At 40.7% G+C, this 19488-nt stretch overlaps 1 protein-coding gene across 1 annotated transcript in view; it reads left to right on the top strand.

Annotated features, from left to right (window-relative positions):
- USP13 (ubiquitin specific peptidase 13) overlaps nucleotides 1-10931 on the top strand; it is a 132893-nt gene extending 121962 nt beyond the window's left edge. Inside the window, exons 20-21 of the mRNA XM_030822852.1 lie at nucleotides 6267-6351; nucleotides 8575-10931. Coding sequence (XP_030678712.1) covers nucleotides 6267-6351; nucleotides 8575-8668 — 179 coding nt within the window. The 3' untranslated portion in view covers nucleotides 8669-10931. The remainder of the gene's footprint in view (nucleotides 1-6266; nucleotides 6352-8574) is intronic.
- The last annotated feature ends 8557 nt before the right edge of the window (nucleotides 10932-19488 follow it).

Genomic DNA, 19488 nt, shown 5'->3' on the forward strand with positions numbered 1-19488 from the left:
TAGATGCTATAATGGCTTGTAAAATTAAATTCATTTAAAGACACTTCTGAATCCAGAGTTGCTTTTGGTCATTACACTTGTTAAAGCATAATTTTCCAAAAGGCAAGATTATGACTTTCAGGTAAATGTAAAATGAACATGTATCACAGATTTTAAAAAACTCATTAATTAATGAGAGAATCAGTCAGATGTTATTACTGGTTTAAAAACATTTGTGGAACTAGGATATTTAAAGACAATTTAAAAAAGAAATGTTAGAATGAGATTGCCAGGTTAGATTAAAAATTAGTGTCTTTCAGGACCATAAATCCTTGAAATAATTATTTTACCAGTTTGTACCCCAATTTATAAATCTATACATCCTTGAGGATATGTGTTCTACTGGGCAGAATTTTTTTGTATCTTTACTAGATAAAAATCTACAAGTTAGCAAGTAACAACACTAAGTATGAGTTCTTTAATCAGTAGTGTATTAGTAGTTTTATAGTCGTTGCTGTAAGAGAATACCCGAGACTGGGTAAACAAGTTGTGGGGCCAGATTTGGCTAATGGGTCACTTGCCAATCCCTCCCCTAGATAATCTTTGGGTGGTCTTACCTCTATATGACATTGAAAGGGTATGCTGCCCACCTCTTTTACCTTCCAAGTTTCATAAGCTTTTTTTAAACGATCCTTTCTCAAAGAACAAAATCAAAGAGTACAATTGCTTTTAGGTTGGATAGGGATGGTAGTGGCAACATTTGATGTTAAAAAATCTTCTTGGCCGGGCGCGGTGGCTCACGCTTGTAATCCCAGCACTTTGGGAGGCCGATGCGGGCGGATCACGAGGTCAGGAGATCGAGACCACGGTGAAACCCCGTCTCTACTAAAAATACAAAAAAATTAGCCGGGCGTGGTGGCGGGCGCCTGTAGTCCCAGCTACTCGGAGAGGCTGAGGCAGGAGAATGGCGTGAACCTGGGAGGCGGAGCTTGCAGTGAGCCGAGATCGCGCCACTGCACTCCAGCCTGGGCGACAGAGCGAGACTCCGTCTCAAAAAAAAAAAAAAAAAAAAAAAATCTTCTTATTAGCAAGGTTGGGAAGATTTTCCTGGAGTTCAGAAAGGACAAGTTTTGTGGGGAGGAGGAATGTTAGTTTCACACACAGTTTAATTCTGCCCATTTGGAGGGACACGTACCACTAGATGTGAGACACAGTGGTTTTGTCAATTTTGTCTAATTCTTCCAGGTACTTTGAAGGTTTTTCTGTGGAAAGTTTTTCTAACATTTTGAAATGTTAGAAATTCCTTTTTAAGTAAATAGAAAAGGCAGCTTGAGATGAGATAAACATTTTAAAATTTTGACTTTCATCAGAAAAACTTAAATATTTTTTAGTGTGTGTTTTTTGGAGTGTGTTAGAGTGCTGGTTTTTTTTTTTTTTTTTTTTTTCTGGGAGGACATCTCTGGGAACTTAGAGAAGAATCAACAGTAGCTTCTCTCTCTGGTGAATTCACCTTGACTTTCTCTTTGGAGACAAATATAAATTGAGATTTATTACCTGTTTAGTTTTTGCAAATGTGTTGAGAGAGATTCTCTTTTGTTGTTGTTTCCTAGCACGAGGTCTGAATAATGCATAGGGCAGTTGCTTATATTGATAAACATGGTTAATTTAAATAATAGGACTAAGATTTATGCTAACCTTTTAAATTTTATTTTTGTGGTTCTGAGTATGTACATGAGTTGTTTTTAAACAAAGAGAGGAAAATGCTTTTGAGGGGGCTTAGGGACATGTTTGGATATATTGGGATGTATGGATTTGTCCTTTCTCTGTGTCTGTTTGTTTGTTAACCCATTAGCTGTGTTGGTATCTGTGCTGTGTTTCATTGATGTGACCCTGTCTTATGGTGGGAAATGCTCAGTAAACACTCTGTTGAATTGCTGAAGCCATTGTTTTGCAGAACATCCCTGTGGGGAAAAGCCTTGATTGGGGTATTGTATCCTCTCTCTCTCTTTTTTTTTTTTTTTCTTTTTTGAGACAGGGTCTCACTCTGTCACCCAGGCTGGAGTACAGTGGTGCGATCTCGGCTCACTGCAGCCTCGACCCCCTGGGCTCCAGCAATTCTCCCACCTCTGTCTCCAGAGTAGCTGCGACTACAGGTGCACGCCACCATGCCTGGCTAACTTTTTTCTATTTGTAGAGATGGGGTTTTGCCATGTTGCCAAGGCTGGTCTCAAACTCCTGAGCACAAGCAATCCATCCACCTTGGCCTCCCAAAGTGCTGAGATTACAGGCATTTGCCACCATGCCTGGCCTGTATCCTCTCTTCATTTCATGAAAATTCTTAGAGAGCAGCCACATTTTTGAGAGAGCAGCACTCTGTCTCTTAAATTTAAGATTAGGAATTTGATATAGAATTATTCCAAGAGGGCTTAAAAAGCCAACAGGGGCCAAGAAACACAAGGACCCCAGCTCACTCCCTTTCTTGCTTACATAGGGAGGTAAAGGTGGGTTCTTAGTGTGGGAGACAGAACCGGAGGGCAGACAAGGTTAAGGTGCCTGGATCACTGTTTCAAAAAATAAATACCAGGCAAAATGATGATCATTTACAACTGTTTTTACCTGGCTTCTGATTTCAAACTTGGGATTTTTTTCTTTTCTTTTTTTTTCAGTTGATGTGATAGCTAGCAACAGAAATTTAGTTAATTGTGGGAAAGGCAATCTTCTCTGGTTTATTTCTGATTAAATAATTATTTCGCCAGTTTATACCCCAATTTATGCTTTGGTAGGAGGTTTACAAAAATATATATGCTATAAGAAGATACAAAACAAGTGAGGAAATGAAGTGAAAGGAGTCATTCCTTCATTCATTCATTTATTTATACATGTAACACATACTTATTAAGTACCTACAGTGTGCAAAGCACTGTTCTCTGTGCCTGAATACTCAGTAAACAAAACAAACTCCCTGTCCTTATGGAGCCTATTCTAGCCTGGGGTAAAAGGTGATAGACAATAAATACATACACAAGTAAGAATGTGACATGACGGCTGGGCATGATGGCTCACACCTGTAATCCCAGCACTTTGGGAGGCTGAAGTGGGTGGATTACCTGAGGTCAGGTGTTCGAGACCAGCCTGGCCAGCATGGCGAAACCCCGTCTCTACTAAAAATACAAAAAAATTAGCCGGGCATAGTGGCGCTTGCCTGTAGTCCCAGCTATTCGGGAGGTCGAGGCAGGAGAATTACTTGAATCTGGGAGGCGGAGGTTGCAGTGAGCCAAGATCACACCATTGCATTCCAGCCTGGGTAACAAGGGTGAAACTCCATCTCAAAGAAAAAAGAATGCGACATGGCAGGTGTTACTTTCTGCTGTATGGACAGGAAAGCAGGATAAGGGGAACAGGAGCAACAGGAGTGAGGGCGGGGGTGGAAGGATGGTTACTATTTATAAGGAAGGTTCAGGAAGGCCTCTCTAATGAGGTGACATTTGGACCTGAGATCTCAATGAAGTGATGAGTGAGTCACATGACATCTGAAAAAAGAGAGTTTCAGAAAGAAAGAGCAGTAGGTATAAAGGCTTGAAGGTATAACAACTTGAAGGTCAGGGCTTGCCAAGCATGTTTGAGGAGCAGCCAGGAGGCCAAGGTAGCTGGAGCAGAGTAAGGGGGATGAGGGGAGGAGGTAAGGGGATTTCATAGGCTACTGCAAGAGTGAGATTTTACTCAGAGATACAGAGAGCCACTGGAGGGTTTTGGGGGAGAGTAATGACCACAGTTTGACTTCCATTAAAAAAAAAAAGACTAATGGGCCTGGCACCATGGCTCATGCCTGTAATTCCAGCACTTTGGGAGGCCGAGATGGGCGGATCATGAGGTGAGGAGATGGAGACCATCCTGGCTAACATGGTGAAACCCTGTCTCTACTAAAAATACAAAAACATTAGCCAGGCATGGTGGCACGTGCCTGTAACACCACTTGGGAGGCTGAGGTAGGAGAATCACTTGAAGCCGGGAGGTGGAGGTTGCAGTGAGCCGAGATCGCGCCACTGCATTCCAGACTGGGTGACAGAGCGAGACTCCATGTCAAACAACAACAACAACAAAAGAGAACAACAGAGTGCAGCCAGAAAGGCAGCCGCACCCTCGCACGTTCATGGGGAACCTGGCGCTAAACCATTGGTAGACGACCTGCTTCTGGGTTGGGGTTTCATATGTAGCAGAGCAGCTCCCTTGCTACAATCTATTGAAAGTCAGCCCTTGACACGAGGGTTTGTGGAAAAAAAAAAAAAAAAAAAAGAAAGAAAGAAGAAAAACCACTCTGGCAGCTATGGCGAGAATAGTTGGTGGGGGAAAGGGAGGAAGCAGGAAGTCCAATTAAGAGGCCATTGTAATAATTCAGACAAGATATTATGGTGACTTGGATGAGGGGTTACAAGTGGAGATTGTACGAAGCGTTTGGATTCTAGATACAGGATTTGCTGATGGATTGGACTTTGTCTTGCTGATAAAGAGTGTGAGAGAGAAGGCAAGATTTTGTCCTGAGTTACTGGAAGAATGGAATTGCCGTTGACTGAGATAGGTAAGGCTGAGGGGAGAATGATCAGCAGACTAGGAATGGAAGAGATCTTCCTCAATGTGATAAAATGTATCTACAAAAACCCCACAGTTCACCTTACACTTAATGTGAAAGACTGAATGCTTTCCTACTAAGATCAGGAAGAAGATAAGGATGCCCCCTCTTGACACTTCTGTTTAACATTGTACAGGAGGTTCTAGCCATTGCAATTAGGCAAGAAAAAGAAGTAAACATTATTTGGATTATCAAGGAAGAAGTAAAACTCTCTCTATTTGCAGATGACATGATCTCATGTATAGAAAGTCCAGAGGAATCGACTAAAAAATGATTAGAACTAACAAATGAGTTCAGCAAGGTTGCAGGAAACAAGATGAATATACAAAATTCAATTATATTTCTATACACTAACAATGAACATTCCAGAAATGAGATTAAGAAAACAATATCATTTACTGCCATAAGACTACATGATATCAGCCAGAGAGACAGAGAAAGAGAGTCTGGATAGAGGCGGGAAGAAGAAGGTTTGAACCCCAGGTCACCAAAATTCAAAGGTCAGGGAGATGAAGGGAAGCAGTAAGGCAGTAAGGCAGCTGTACAACCAAGACAGTCATGTCCTGGAGGCAAGTATTTGAGAATGGAGGTCATCAACAGTATGTGATGCTGCTGAAGAGTGAGCAAGATGAGGACTGGGGGTTGACAGCTGAGTAAGTTGAATGAGCCTGAGTGAAAAGCAAGAGAGAACGAATGAGAGACAGAGGGGTAGGAGAAAAGCTCTGTCTAGAACCAATACTTTTTTTGGAAAATGTAGTAAAAGTGGAGCACTAGCAAAATCAATATGCAAGCCCGTTTTTTTCCTTATTAAATTCAACAGACATACATTTTACTCTCATTTACTCTAAAGTCTTGTAAATGTTCTCTCTCAATTTCCATACTACCTCATTGTAGTCTGTAATGGTTTGCTGAGTGGACCGGTACTTGTCCATGGAAGCCACTTTGGCAACATGAACTAAAATGGATTCAACATGGATATCATAGAGTACTGGGCCTGATGCAAGAGGTACCTGTTAGAGAATAAACATTGGTCTCACCCTCTCAGAGGCCATATATCTCTTTGTTCAGAAAACATGAAGCCTGAAGTTTGGTCCCACATAAGTTATAATCATGAACAAGTGAAAAATCTTGCACAAAGCATTATCCTCTTCTATAAATGATAGCAGCTATCGGCTCTCTTCCTCATAATTTTGACATTTGTTTGGTATTTCAGTCTGAATTGCTCATTTAAGTTTTATACAACCCTGCAAAGTGGGTGGATTTTTTTTTTTAATCCCCATAAAGAAACAGGCTCAGAAAGAGGAAACAACTCGTCCACCCTCGTGCTATTTGGAGGTGATAGAGCCAGGACTACCCTTTTAGATCCATAAGCTTGCCACCAGACCGGGCTGTGGGATTTTTTAAATCCCTTTCCACATTTGAATTTAACATCAGCTGTGCTTTGATAATTTATGTCCTATTTTTGTGATCACAAATTTGCAGGTTGAGTTTAGTGTCACTCTGAGTATGTGTGTGTTGTCAACATGGCAAGGTAAATAGACCTTGTCTTTCAAATCTAAACTGTTGCTGGATTATACTGTGGCTGGTTTTAAATTCTAACCAGAAGTGCTCTTCATTCTGGAAATGCTGCCTTGTAACTGAGTTGTTTCCTCTTTCACAGCATATGAGCTATTTGCATTCATCAGTCACATGGGAACATCCACAATGAGTGGTCATTACATTTGCCATATCAAAAAGGAAGGAAGGTGAGTCATTTTTAGAAGGTAAATGATAGCTTTGATTTATTGAGTACCTACTATATGCCAGGCACTCTCCTAGGTACATTGTGTGTTATCTCATTTGGTTCTCACATTGGTCTTGTAAAGGGTATACTGTTAATGCCCGTTTACACATCAAGACACCAAGACTCGGGGAGGCTGAATAGCTTGACCTTAGCTAGTAAGTAGCTGTGTCAGAGCTGGTATTCAAAGCCACTTTCAACTATCATACCAAGGTGACCTCCCAAAATAAAGATGCATCCTGCAGCAGAATGTATGCTGTAATTGGAACCTCCCTAGGATTGCCATATTTAGCCAACAAAAGGAAACAAGACAAGAAAAACCAGGATGCCCTATTAAATTTGAATTTCAGATAAATAATGAATAATTTTTTAGTATAAATAAATTTCAAATATTCTATGTCCCAAATACTATATGGGGCATGCTTATACTGAAATTACTTATTGCTTACCTGATACTCAGATATAACTGGGTAACCTGTGTTTTATCTGGCAGCTCTAAACCTTCAGTCCTTTGCCTTACTACAGCCTTGCAGCTGGCTTCTCAGCCTTCTTAAGTAGAATTGTTAAGTGTGTGGTGAACCGGAAATGAGACAGTTGTGGAATGAAAGGCTGCTGCTTTCTTCAGAACCTTCTCCCTGGGCTGGATCCCTACAGGCCCCACTGGTACCCTTCCTGTAGCTCCGAACTGAGTAGCCTGTGGGTTGGCACTTCTGCTTGAGGGCTGTGCTCAGGCCATGTGGATGCTGGAGAAATGCCTGAGTGTGGCCCCTTGCTCCATGGCTCCCACTGCAGGACTGGCCATTTCCCACCTGTACTCCATTGTGTTCTTTTGTGGTGTGTCTTTTTAGTTTTGTCTTCTTAACTTGACAAAATAGTTGAGCACAGGAATTTATCTCTTTTTTTTTGAGATGGAGTTTCACTCTTATTGCCCAGGCTGGAGTGCAGTGGCGCAATCTCAGCTCATTACAACCTCCGCCTCCCGGATTTAAGTGATTCTCCTGCCTCGGCCTCCCAAGTAGCTGGGATTACAGGCATGTGCTGTCATGTCCGGCTAGTTTTGTATTTTTAGTAGAGATGGGGTTTCACTGTGTTGGTCAGGCTGGTCCCAAACTCCTGACCTCAAGTGATCCACCCGCCTTGGCCTCCCAAAGTGCTGAGATTACAGGTGTGAGTCACCGCACCCGGCTGGGACTTAATCTTTGTCGTGAATTGTTTTTATTACAAACACGATAGCTCTTTTAAAAACACTTTATGGAATGAAGTCAAAGAAAATAAAGTAAAAATGCTTTTTCAAAGAAAAATAGCTTAATTATAATTTTAAAAGCAATAAAATTCATTGTAAATAATTTATAAATATAAAAATATACAAAGAATATGTACCCTGGAAGCCTAACAATAACCATTGTCTATATTTTGATATACTTTTCTTTGTTTTATTGTCTCACTGGAAGAAAGTGTATATATGTCTATATACATACATATTACATATAAATAAACACATGTATTTACAACTTAACTAAAAGCTTAAAGTATGTGCAGAGTGCATACAATTTTTTAACCAGTAATTTCCCATTTCATATTAGATCATGGTTATTTTCTCACTTTGCCAAATATTCCTTGAAGAAATTTTAATAGTTCTGTAATAGTTCACTGCATGGATTTTTTTTTAAAATTCTGGTTTTAAGCTAGTTTTATACCTAAGACTGAAATAAGCATTGTTGTACATAATTCTTTGACTCAATTTCTCAGGCTATCTATGGATTTCTATAAAGGAAGTTATGGGATCAAAGGTTAAAATGTTTGGAGGTTCCTGATACATTTTAGTAACTAGTTTTTGATTGAGCTTAAGAATCAAAAAGCAGTTGTAGCTGGGTATGATGGCGTGTGCCTGTGTTCCCAGCTACTCCAGAGGCTGAAGCGAGAGGATCCCTTGAGCCCAGGAGTTCGAAGCTTCAGATTGTGCTACCGTACTCCAGCCTGGGGAATAGAATGAGGCCTTGTCTCTTAAAAAAAAAAAAGCAGTTGTGATTCCCTACCAGCATTCTGTCCCTTTTTATACAACGAACTTGAGTATAGTACCTTAAAACATCATGGTTAAGTGTTGTGCGCCATATGATTTAGTGACTTCTTTCTGTAAAGTTTCCTGGAACTGACTTAAATCCATCAAATGCTTCTGTCTTGTTTTCAGATGGGTGATTTACAATGACCACAAAGTTTGTGCCTCAGAAAGGCCCCCTAAAGACCTGGGCTACATGTACTTTTACCGCAGGATACCAAGCTAAACCTCAAACATAAAAATTGGCGAGAAGAAGCCATATGCCTTTTTAATTTGCCAAAAAAAAAAAAAAAAAAGAGAAGAAGAAGAAGTTGAAACAACCAGACATGAAGGAATATATGGGGTATTTATAGTTTATTTAAAGAGCACGATCAGTTGACACCTTCTGAAATAGAACTGAGAATAAATTTCTATTAGTGATGATACACTATTATATTGTAGATAGTTTTTATAAATGTTCAAAAAGATGATGATATTTAAAAACAAAAAAAGTATTCATATTGCTGGTGGAGAATCTGCCATCAGCACATCAAAAATGGGGATGTGCCCCCAGCCCTCTATTTTGCTTTGGGGGTCAGTGGTAGTGGCCTCTGGAGAAACCAAATAATGTGGCCAGTGGTGTGGCCTTACCCACAACAAATGAAAAGCCCACTTGTGTTTCATATAGAAAATCAGCAATTGGGTGGGGCTTTATTTGTGACATATTTTTTTTCATGACATACAATAATTTCTGATGTATCCATGTAGATATTATGCTCTGTCCATAATAGAGCCTCTGCAATGAAAGATATTTTTAATTTAAGTCATATCAAAATTCATAAGATTGTGTGAATGTGTGTGAGAGTGACTGAGAGTGTGAGACTTTTACTAGAAAAGTGAGTCCACTAGAAAATCTGTGACAAGTTGGTTTTTAAAGGCTGAACAGTTGGTATTAAGCGTATCTGAAAAAAGCAAGTAAATATTTTAACAAAACTATGACTCAGGAACCTTCGAGAAGATTAGTTCCCCACTTAGGTTTTTAAGGAGTAAAAAGGGCTGAGTTTTAAGTGCTGTCAAAAATTCACTTGGGTTTGGGACATTTGCTGGTGTAATGCTAGATGCCCACAGCAGCGTAATATTGTACTTTGTCAAAGGTAGGTAAATTCTCCGTTTCTCAGCAGCCCTTTCCCCAAAAGGTATGGTGTTTATTTTTAGTTAAAATAGCTAATGTCTTTTTACCATCTCACATGATAACTCTTTGGAGTCATGTCAAGTGCCCCAAATTTGTCTGTGATTTTCCCATCTCTGAGCTCTTTATCTGCCTCCATTTCCTTGTTTTTCTGGGGCCAGAGTCTCATCTCTGCCTTTTTTTTGGTGTATCACCTTCTGACTTGCCTTCATTGCTTATCTGATGTGACCAACAGTGTGATCTTGGACAGTCTAAGGATTTTAGATGCAAAGAAACTTTATACGACATTATGAAAGACTGTCGTTTCATTTTGGTTATTTCAGCATTTTAGTTGCAACCTGGGATTGGATTAGAGTTTCCAGTGTGATGAAAAGTGGAATGATAGCATTCTATAATTTCTATAATTTTCCTACTGGTCTGTACCAAATTCTAGAGTCTCTGGAGTTGCTATTTCAGATTATTTGGTCAAATGAAAAAGGATTTATTGCTGTCTGTTTAACATGTATTTGTTTGGTTGAAAGGATCTTTTTAGAAACTGTAGGAAAATAAACAGAACCAATCAGGTGAAATAAAGCACAGACATTGGATTAGGATGTAGTGAGTTGTGAACAATCAGGATTCAGGGTGTGATGGGGGGCCCTGTCTCATAGGTGATCCTTTGGTGTCATGTGACCGAGGGACATGGTGTCTAAGGCCCATGGTCTGGAGACATGGGTGCTGCTTCTTGCTGACTGTGGACCTTGGGCAAGTCCTTCATCCTTCCTGTGCCTCACTGTCCTCATCTGAACAATGGTATGATGACACCTGCCCTCTCTTTCCAGTCATGCTTTGAGGATACAGTGAGATTGGTTACAGTGAACCTTCAATGAGTAGAATGTGGTATGTCGTGGTGGGTCGTAGTAGACGGTGCTCCCTGCCTTTTCTCCTCTGTTTTCCTCAATTTGGGAACAAATGAGATTGGCAGAAGGAGGGAGCTCATGGTGCAGTACTTTTCTACTAAAGTGTGCCCACAGGTGTCACCTCCTAATGTTGACTTGGATTTCCTAAAGCAGTCCCACTCTGTTATGAGAGTCACTGACTCCCCTAGACATCCCCACACTAAGCAGCCTTACAAAATCCAGTCCCCTTAGGGTAGAGTGAGTGTCATAGAATAATGACTCCAAACCCGCATCAAAAATGGCTTGTTGTCAGCGATGTTATAAAGCAAAGACTTGTTTTTTGGAATTGGGGGTGACTGGGTGGTTTGGATTGAAATGTGGACAAAGATAGCATGTGTATTTTGAATAAAATAAAAATTTTGTAATAAAACTTTGAAAAATCAGTGGTGTAAAACCAATATTTCAGACTATAGGCTATAAATTCTTTGATTTCATTAAGTAGCCCTTTTGATGCCTAGACATGTAAAAAATTGTGCTATGGCTGCCTTTTCTTCTGCCTCACAACACAAAGGGCTATTTCTACAAGGCAAAGTTTTGTATATGTGCTATTTACTTCAGATTGAGAGTTGGGAAAAACTAGAATAAATAATGGGTTTCTTACTTGCTTAAAAACATATTTATATGTGTATCTCAATATATACAAGGCAGGTTCCCCTATAAAAGTCTGGAATGTACTGCTTAATTTTAGACTTGCATAGACATGATTATTTGTGACTGAAAAGTGGAATAATGTGTGGATTTTGTCAACTCAGTATCAGTCTGTTGAGAGTCCTCTATGTGGGGCATGGTCGTCTAATCGTGAAATTCTCCCTGTATGTGGGTGTCTGTGTGAAAGACAACACTTTCTTCCTGTAAATATCTTTTGATACCCATTTGTGTAGAATTCCAATGAATGTGTCTTTGGAAAAGGTAATGTATCAAAGTATTTATTTGGTCAATTGATCTAAATGCCCATATAACTAATCAGAAATCCAGTTTGGTTCAGATTGGGATTTTCTTTTAAAGAAAAAAAAAGTATGCAGAAAAGACTATTGGAAGAATCATGTGTTACTGACGCTTTACATCAGCGTTGCTTCAGTATTTTGGAATTGACTAGGCTGCTTTCTCCTACCTACAAGAGAATGAGCCTGACATTTCCCAGTGCTTACTTTGGGCCATAGGAAGTCCAACGGACATAGCTCGAGCCTCTTGCTCCCTGAGTCACTTATTCCCTTTACCTGAACCAGAGCCTTACCTGCAATTCATAGTAAGAGCACCTGGGTCTGTATCCTGACTCCACTCTAAGTGAGGTGGGACTGAATCACTGTACCTCTGGGCCTTTTCATTTGAAACAAGTGGGTTAGACTAGATTAGCTCTGAAGATCTCTCTTGCCCTGACATTTTATTTTTATTTTCCTGTGGTTACCACTAGGGTCTGACATGTGAAATGTGAGGGATCACTTAGCAGTTTGGCTGTTATATTTTTGCATTGTTACCACTTATACTCCCCAGTTGAGGACCTGTGTCATTCTTAGTGCCCCCGCCGCCCCTCTGTTTGTATTCCTGCTCCACTTATCTATACTTTTTGGGTAATCATCCCACTTTTTTCTTTTTCTTTTCTTTTTTTTTTTTGAGACGGAGACTCGCTCTGTTGCCCAGGCTGGAGTACAGTGGTGCAATCTCAGCTCACTGCAGTCTCCTCCTCCCAGGTTTAAGTAATTCTCCTGCCTCAGCTTCCCAAGTAGCTGGGATTACTGGTGCATGCCACTACACCTGGCTAATTTTTGTATTTTTAGTAGAGACAGGGTTTTGCCATGTTGGCCAGGCTGGTCTTGAACTCTTGACCTCAACCTGCCTCAGCCTCCCAAAGTGCTGGGATTACACGCATGAGCTACCGCATCCAGCCCCACTTTTTTCTATTCTTGAAACAAACAACTTTCCAGTCCATGAGGTACTTTGGCTCCATCCCCCTCAAAAACACAACAAAAAATCCATTTAAAGTGTCCTCCTAGAAAAGCCTTAGAACTGCCTTCAACTAAATCTGTCACCTTTATAGAATATTTTGAAATTCTAGAAGAGGATGGCAAACAAAATTCTAATTTAACTAGAGCTATGATCCCCAAATAAGTGCTGACAAAATTGTCTACCACAGAAAGGCCGTCTTTGTCATCTTGTAGGCATCACTGTTGCTAAATCACATCAGTACAGGCCTTCTGTGGGGAGATGGCAGGGGGCAGGGGCAGGACCAGGGGATGGGATTAGATAAAGTGTGAAAATATACTTACTTTAGATAAAAAGAAAATCCTAGGCTATAGAACAAGTTCTGTACTCTTGAGTTGGTGTCTGAGATCACCTGCACAGTGTTACAGAGATTTTCCACTCCATAAATCACTCTAAAAGAGTTTGCATAAGACTCTGTAGACCTGTGCTATTCAACGTGGCAGTCAACAGCCATATGTGGCGATGATTACTCAAAATTTGGCTTGTTCAAATCGAGACTGTGCTGTACACACAAAATACACGGCAGATTTTGAGGGCTTGGTACCAAAAAGGAATTTAAAATATTTCACCAATATTTCATATTGATAGCATGCTGAAATGACACCCTTTTGGATGTATTCAGTAAAATATTAACAATTTAATATATACTATTAAAATTATTTTCACTTATTTTTATTTTTTAAAAAATGTAGCCCCTAAAGAACTTAAAATTAGACATGTGGATAACGTTATACTTCTGTTGGACAGCCCCACTCTAGACTTACATGGTGTGGGGCAGGCAGTGAAGTCCGTAAATAGGAAAGGCAATTCTGCAAAGCATCTAAATACACAGAAACAACACAAATATTTTTGCCGGAGTCAGGAGCACTGTGAGGCACAGAACATCCCCCAGAAAGCAGATTTTTTTTTTCTGCCGAGAAACCAATATATATGTATGATCCCAATTAAAAGACAAAAGCAATTGAGCCCCAAACTGCCTGTCTTCAGCTTTGCCTGGGAGCTGCTACCTTTGCTCTTCTAGCATCTTCTAGGTGCCAAGGATATTAGCCACATGAGGGTGTTGGGCATATTTGTTTCATTGTAGGCAAAATTCTCTTGTGGTTTCCCCTCCCCAGGTATTGTTGAGTCTGTTCAAAGCTGGGTGTGTTGAAACACTGCACAAATCCTGCCACTCTCGATGTGCCGCTTGTCTCAGCCTTGGCAGAGGCTGAGTCTGTTCCTGTGCCCACCTGTCCAGCAGGTTTTGATGTTGGCTCCTGAAAGAGTTTGTATTTATTTTATTTTGCACTAGTCACAGTTGTTGTTAAACTTTATCAAATGTTTTGGGAGAGTATTTGCCTGCGATGGAAAGAGAGATGGATGATTTATTGCTTCAATTGTTTTAAATTAAAAGCTATTCTCACAATCTGAGGCCCTTTGTGGTTCTTTTTTTCTTTAATTTTGAAAAATGCCAAGTAAACGGATTCTGCCATTGATTGTTTTCATCTGTCAGTGGAACAGGTAACTTGAGACAATGAGGAATCTTATTTCTTTTTAGGGGTTCTTGGCGTTACCAGGCAGCCATCACAGTGGACCATCAGTGGTGGCACATTGTTACCTCTGTGGAGGAGGGAGGATTTGGGGCAGGGCAGAGTCTCCTGCCTTGGACTTTATCTGCTGTGCTGGATGTCATGTCTCAGATCTTTCTCTTGTTCCCTGGAACTTGGTTTGCTGACGACCCCCTTAACACGTGTAAAAGCAGAGTGGGCACACGCTATGTCCAGAGATTTAGGCATTTCTATGACACTGTGTCTCTAAGGTGTATGAGTTCTCTATTGCTGCTGTGACAAATTACCATGAACTCAGTGGGCTTAAAATAATACATGTATTACTATGCAAATGGTCTTACGGGGCTAAAATCAAGGTGTTGGTAGGGAAGCTATAAGGGAGAATCAATTCCTGCTTTTTCTAGCTTCTAGAGTCTGCTCACCTTCCTGGGTTCCTGGTCTCCTCACAGCATTGGCATCACTGCAGCCCTTGCTTCCATTGTCACATCTCCCCTGGCTGACTTACTTCCCTCTTATAAAGACCCTTGTGGGCCAGGCATGGTGGCTCACACCTGTAATCCCAGCACTTTGAGAGGCCAAGCCAGGTGGATCACTTGAGGCCAGGAGCTCAAGACTAGCCTGGCCAACATGGCAAAACCCTGCCTCTATTAAAAATATAAAAATTAGCTGGGCATGGTGATGCATGCCTGTAATCCCAGCTACTTGGGAGGGTGAGGCAGGAGAATCACTTGAACCTGGGAGGCTGAGGCTGCAATGAGCTGTGATAACGCCACTGCATTCCAGCCTGGGCAACAGAGTGAGACTCCATCTTAAAAAAAAAAAAAAAAAAAAAAGACCCTTGTGATTACATTGGTCTCACCCAGATAATCCAGAATATTCGTCTCAAGATCCTTAACATAATCACATCTGCAAAGTTGCTGTTGCCATGTAAAGTAACATATTCACAGGTTTTGGGTATTAGCATGTGGACATCTTCGCTGAGGTACTATTTTGCCTACCACATAGGATATGTTAATCGGTGCTTAAAAATCCATTTGATGCTCAAATTTTTTAGGAGAATGAACCTATATATTTTTAAAAATCCAAGTAAATGACCAGCTTCCGTGTTCTACCATATGTTTTGATGAGGGGGACAAGACAGTGAGGGAATGATTGGGATAGTGGATTATTTGCCACCAGAGAATGTTGATGTTTTTGGGACAATGTTTGCAAGCCTCCTTCCACTCACATCCATTTGCTATATCTCTTCGTGCCTAATGGGGGATTTTACCAGTGTGAATATGCACTGTTGAATTTTTGGTCCTGCTTTTCAAATGCTGTCGGTGACAAACTTCAGTTATAGTGGGAAATTCAATAGGAAACAGCCATTCTCATCTCTCATGCAACCAGTCATTTAAAAATCAACTAGGAAAAGTCTTTCAGTGTGGTAGGGAGGTAGGGTGGTATAATTGCAAGAGTGGAGGCATACAGACTTGAAGTCAAATCCTGTTTCCAACACAGACTAGCTATATGACTTTGGTAAACACATAATTTCCTGAGATTCAGTCTTTTCATCTGTGTAGTGGGCATACTAATACCTGAGGTGAGTTACATAAAGCATATGACAATCTGGTGAACACAGGGCATTTTTATACCACCATTTTCACCCATTTAGCATTGACTCTATGGAGGTTTTGATCCTTTGTTTTAATCTAAAAGATTTTTTTAAATATCAGAATTATACCAACATTGATGACTTTTTTCCAAGAGTATTTTTCTGGAGATAATTTCATTAAGTCAGTTAATTTTGTTAATTTAAATAGCATGGTTCATCATTCAATAAGTAGTAAACATCTACTATGTGCTATGTATTTTTTTCTTAGAAGATATCTGTAAATAAAGACAATATTCCTGCCCTTGTTGAGTCTTATTTTTTGGCAAGGAGAGACAGATAGTAAACATAAAAAATAAGTAGATTCTATAACAAGAGGTATTAAGTGCTATGGAAAAAAGAAAACACACAGGAGAAGTGAGGGTGCAGATTGCAGTATAAATAGGATACTTAGGAAACAAATCATCTAGAGGTGAGATTTGAACCAAGACTTGAAGGAAGTGAAGGACTCATCCAAGGGGATACTTGGGGAAAGAATATGCTTGGCAGAGGAATTAGCTGGTGCAAAGGCCCCACAGTGGGGCATGTCTGCTATGTGTGAGGAGCATCAAAGGGATCAGTATGGCTCAAGAGAGAGGAGTGATGGGGAGAGTAATGGGAGAGGATGTCAGAGAGGGGCCAGATTGCCTGGACCTGGGAGGCTTTGGGAAGGGCTTGACTCTGAAGTGCAGTAGGAAGCCATTATAGGGCCTTGTGCAGAGCAATGACCCAATCTGACTGAAGTTTCATAAATTCTTTTTTCAGACTAGATGGTAGGAAGGCAAGGATAAAGGTTGGGGCTCCTGTGGTCAGCAAGGTGGGAGGATGATGGCTCAAACAGGGTGGGAGCAGTGAAGCTAGTGAGAATGGTCAGATGTGGGATACATTTAAAGGTAAGACTCGCAGGATTCCCTGATGCGTAGGATGTAGGGTATGAGGGAATTGAGAATAGCTAAAGCTAACCCCAAAGTTTTTATCCTGAGGAACTGAAAAGTGTAGTTACAATCAACTAAGATAGTGAAGGCTTAGTGGGATTGGGGTGGTAATGGTGGAGAAAGATGACCGGAAGTCCAGTTTAAGATGTGTTAAGTTTGAAACACCTATTAGAACTCCGTGGTTGATGTTGAGTAGGAAGCTGGATGTCCAACTGATTTTGGGAGAGAGTTCTGGACTAAAGATAGAAATTTGGGACTTGTTGGCGTCTAGATGCTATTTGAAACAATGGGACTGGATATAATCACCAATGGAGGAAGACAGGAAATAGAAGTCCAGGGACTGAACCCTGGGGGATTTCCACCTAAGAAGTCAGGGAGAGGACAAGCCAACAAATGAGACTGAGAGGCGTGACTGTCAAGGTGGAGGAAAGCCAAGAGCATGGTGCCTGGAGTGGAAGCCAGGAGAAGGAGGTGTCTTACTGAGGCGAGAGTGATCAACTTTCCAATAACCATTATAGGGTATGTAAGCTGAGGACTGAGAATCAAGGTCCTGGGTGATCTCTGTGGGAACATTTCTGGAAGCACGGTGAAAGGAGTGGGTTGAAGAGAGAATGGGAGGAGGGGAATTGCAGATAGTGAATGCAGCCAACTCTTTGAGGAGTTTTACTACTATGGGAAGCAAAGATGGGAGTGGTGGCTGATGGGAAATGGGGTGAGGTCAAGAGAAGGTTTTTGTTTTTAAATGTGAGAAATAAGATGGTCAAATAGAAATCAAAATATTGAGGATGTAAGAGAGAGACGGAAGATGTCCTTGAGCTGATCTGATGTCCTTGAGCAGGGAAAAGGTGATGGGATCTGGTGCCAAAGTGGGGAGGTGATTTAGGCAAGGACATAGAAAGACCATGGCAATAGGAGGAAGGCAGAGACCAGGAGTGCAGCTGCTGGTGGTGAGGAGACACACTGCTGAGAGAGTCTGACAGTTCTCTTTTGCCTGCTTTATTTTCTCAGCAAAATAGGAAGCAAATCCATCAGTTGAGAGCGAGGATGGGGGAATTTAGGGATTTGAGGAGAGAGGAGAAGGTGTGAAATAGTTATCCAGTTGAGCTATTTCCAAGCTTTTGCATTTGTTTCTATTTTAATGAAATTAGTATAATTGGTATCAATTCTGTAAATTTTAGGAGGATCATCTGAGTCTTCAGTTAATTTTAAGCCTTATTGATTTTTCCTTATGAAAACTTTTGCTGTTGCAGATTCCCTTTTGTAGCCATTATATCCACCAGGTCCAGCTTTACTAGTGAAAATTTTGCAAATCTAAAGTTTGTCAAGAAGAGTTTCTCCTTTTGTCAATTTTTAATCAACAGCAGACTTTACCATGAGCAATGTTAGCTATCATATTGGTTATTTTTCTCAAGCCTACTTTTTCCTAGGTCAGTTTTTACAGTTTGTAGAATTAGATGTGATCTTTAGTCCACTTTTAATCTAGGAGTGATTTTTTTCACCATATACAGTTTTTGCTTTTATGTTCATTATATGCAGTAGGCCGAAACTTGGGATAAGGATGTCCATTGGAGTTAAATGGCAGAGTAGAAACGTCGAGCCTAGGAATCTGCCACAGTTTCAGTAAATATCAGCTTCTTCTGTGTCCCCCTTTCAAAGAACTCGAGTTGCTTCATTTCCAGATAGCTCAGGGAAGCAACCTTAAGCATGAAGCCTACTGAGGATGGGCAGGTTAGTTCCACAGGGCAAAATACTAAAATTAGCCGTCAGTTCCCCAAATTCTGATGCATTAAGATGATTACCAGGCAGCATTATTTACTACAGATGTAAGAAAGAAAAAAAAAGTCCTTCACGAGCCCTAAAGTGTTGGGTAATTAAGATATTACTTTAAGGAAACTTGTAAAGAATATAAAGAACTCTTCAACCTTCAGTTGCTTTTATATACACATGGAGAGAACGCAGCTATTTCAGGAAATTCATGTAGTTTACATTTAAAAAGTGGAAGTAGAGGATATGAATGAGGCTTGAGATATTCAAGGAGTGTGGGAGAAGCCTCAGTTTATCACTAGATAGTTGGATTTTTACCTTACATAGCACAGCAGCGAAGTGGGAAAGAAATAGGTACAGCTTGATTTTATAGGGGAAAAATGGAATTTTATGAAGGTCAGGGGCTGCCTCAGATTGAAAGATGGAACAGCGACAAACGAGAAAGGCATGCTCCAATCTCTTGCTGTATAGCTCTCTTCTCTTAGCTTGCAGTTCCCTCCACTACCAACCTGACTCAAGGACTTTATTTGAAAATGGTTTGGAAAAACAGAAACCTCAGTCTGAACACCGTCATCGTTGCGTGGAGCAAATTTGCCCTTGACTCTGCTCTGGGAAGGCCTCCCGTGATCTTCCACCTGCCAGGCTGTCTACTAAGGCCTCGCAGCTCACAGCCCCCACCACCCCGGCCCCCCTTCTTCCCGAATGCACACTAAGCTCATTGTTGCCTTGGGATCTTGCACAAGCTATTGGCTCTGCCAGTAGTGTTGTCCCAACTCTACTTGTCAGCAAATCTCAGTCCAAATGTCATGTAAGAGAAAACTTTCCTGACCACCTACAGATAAAAGAGCCCCTCCACTCATTCTCATAATAACTTATTTGCCTTGTTCTAGTACTTTGTAGCACATGGCATTCTTATTTGTCAAAGTATTTGTAGGCATCCTTTCACAGAAATCTAAGTTCTGCAAGGGCAAGTTTGATTTCATTCACTTACTACTGTGTCCTATGCCCAGAATGCTGCCAGCACATAATTTGTATCTAAATATTTATTGACTGACCAGAAAACCAAAAGACCCTAAAACTGAAA

Source organism: Nomascus leucogenys, chromosome 11 (assembly GCF_006542625.1).
Source record: "Nomascus leucogenys isolate Asia chromosome 11, Asia_NLE_v1, whole genome shotgun sequence".
In the NCBI taxonomy this organism is placed as follows: domain Eukaryota; kingdom Metazoa; phylum Chordata; class Mammalia; order Primates; family Hylobatidae; genus Nomascus; species Nomascus leucogenys.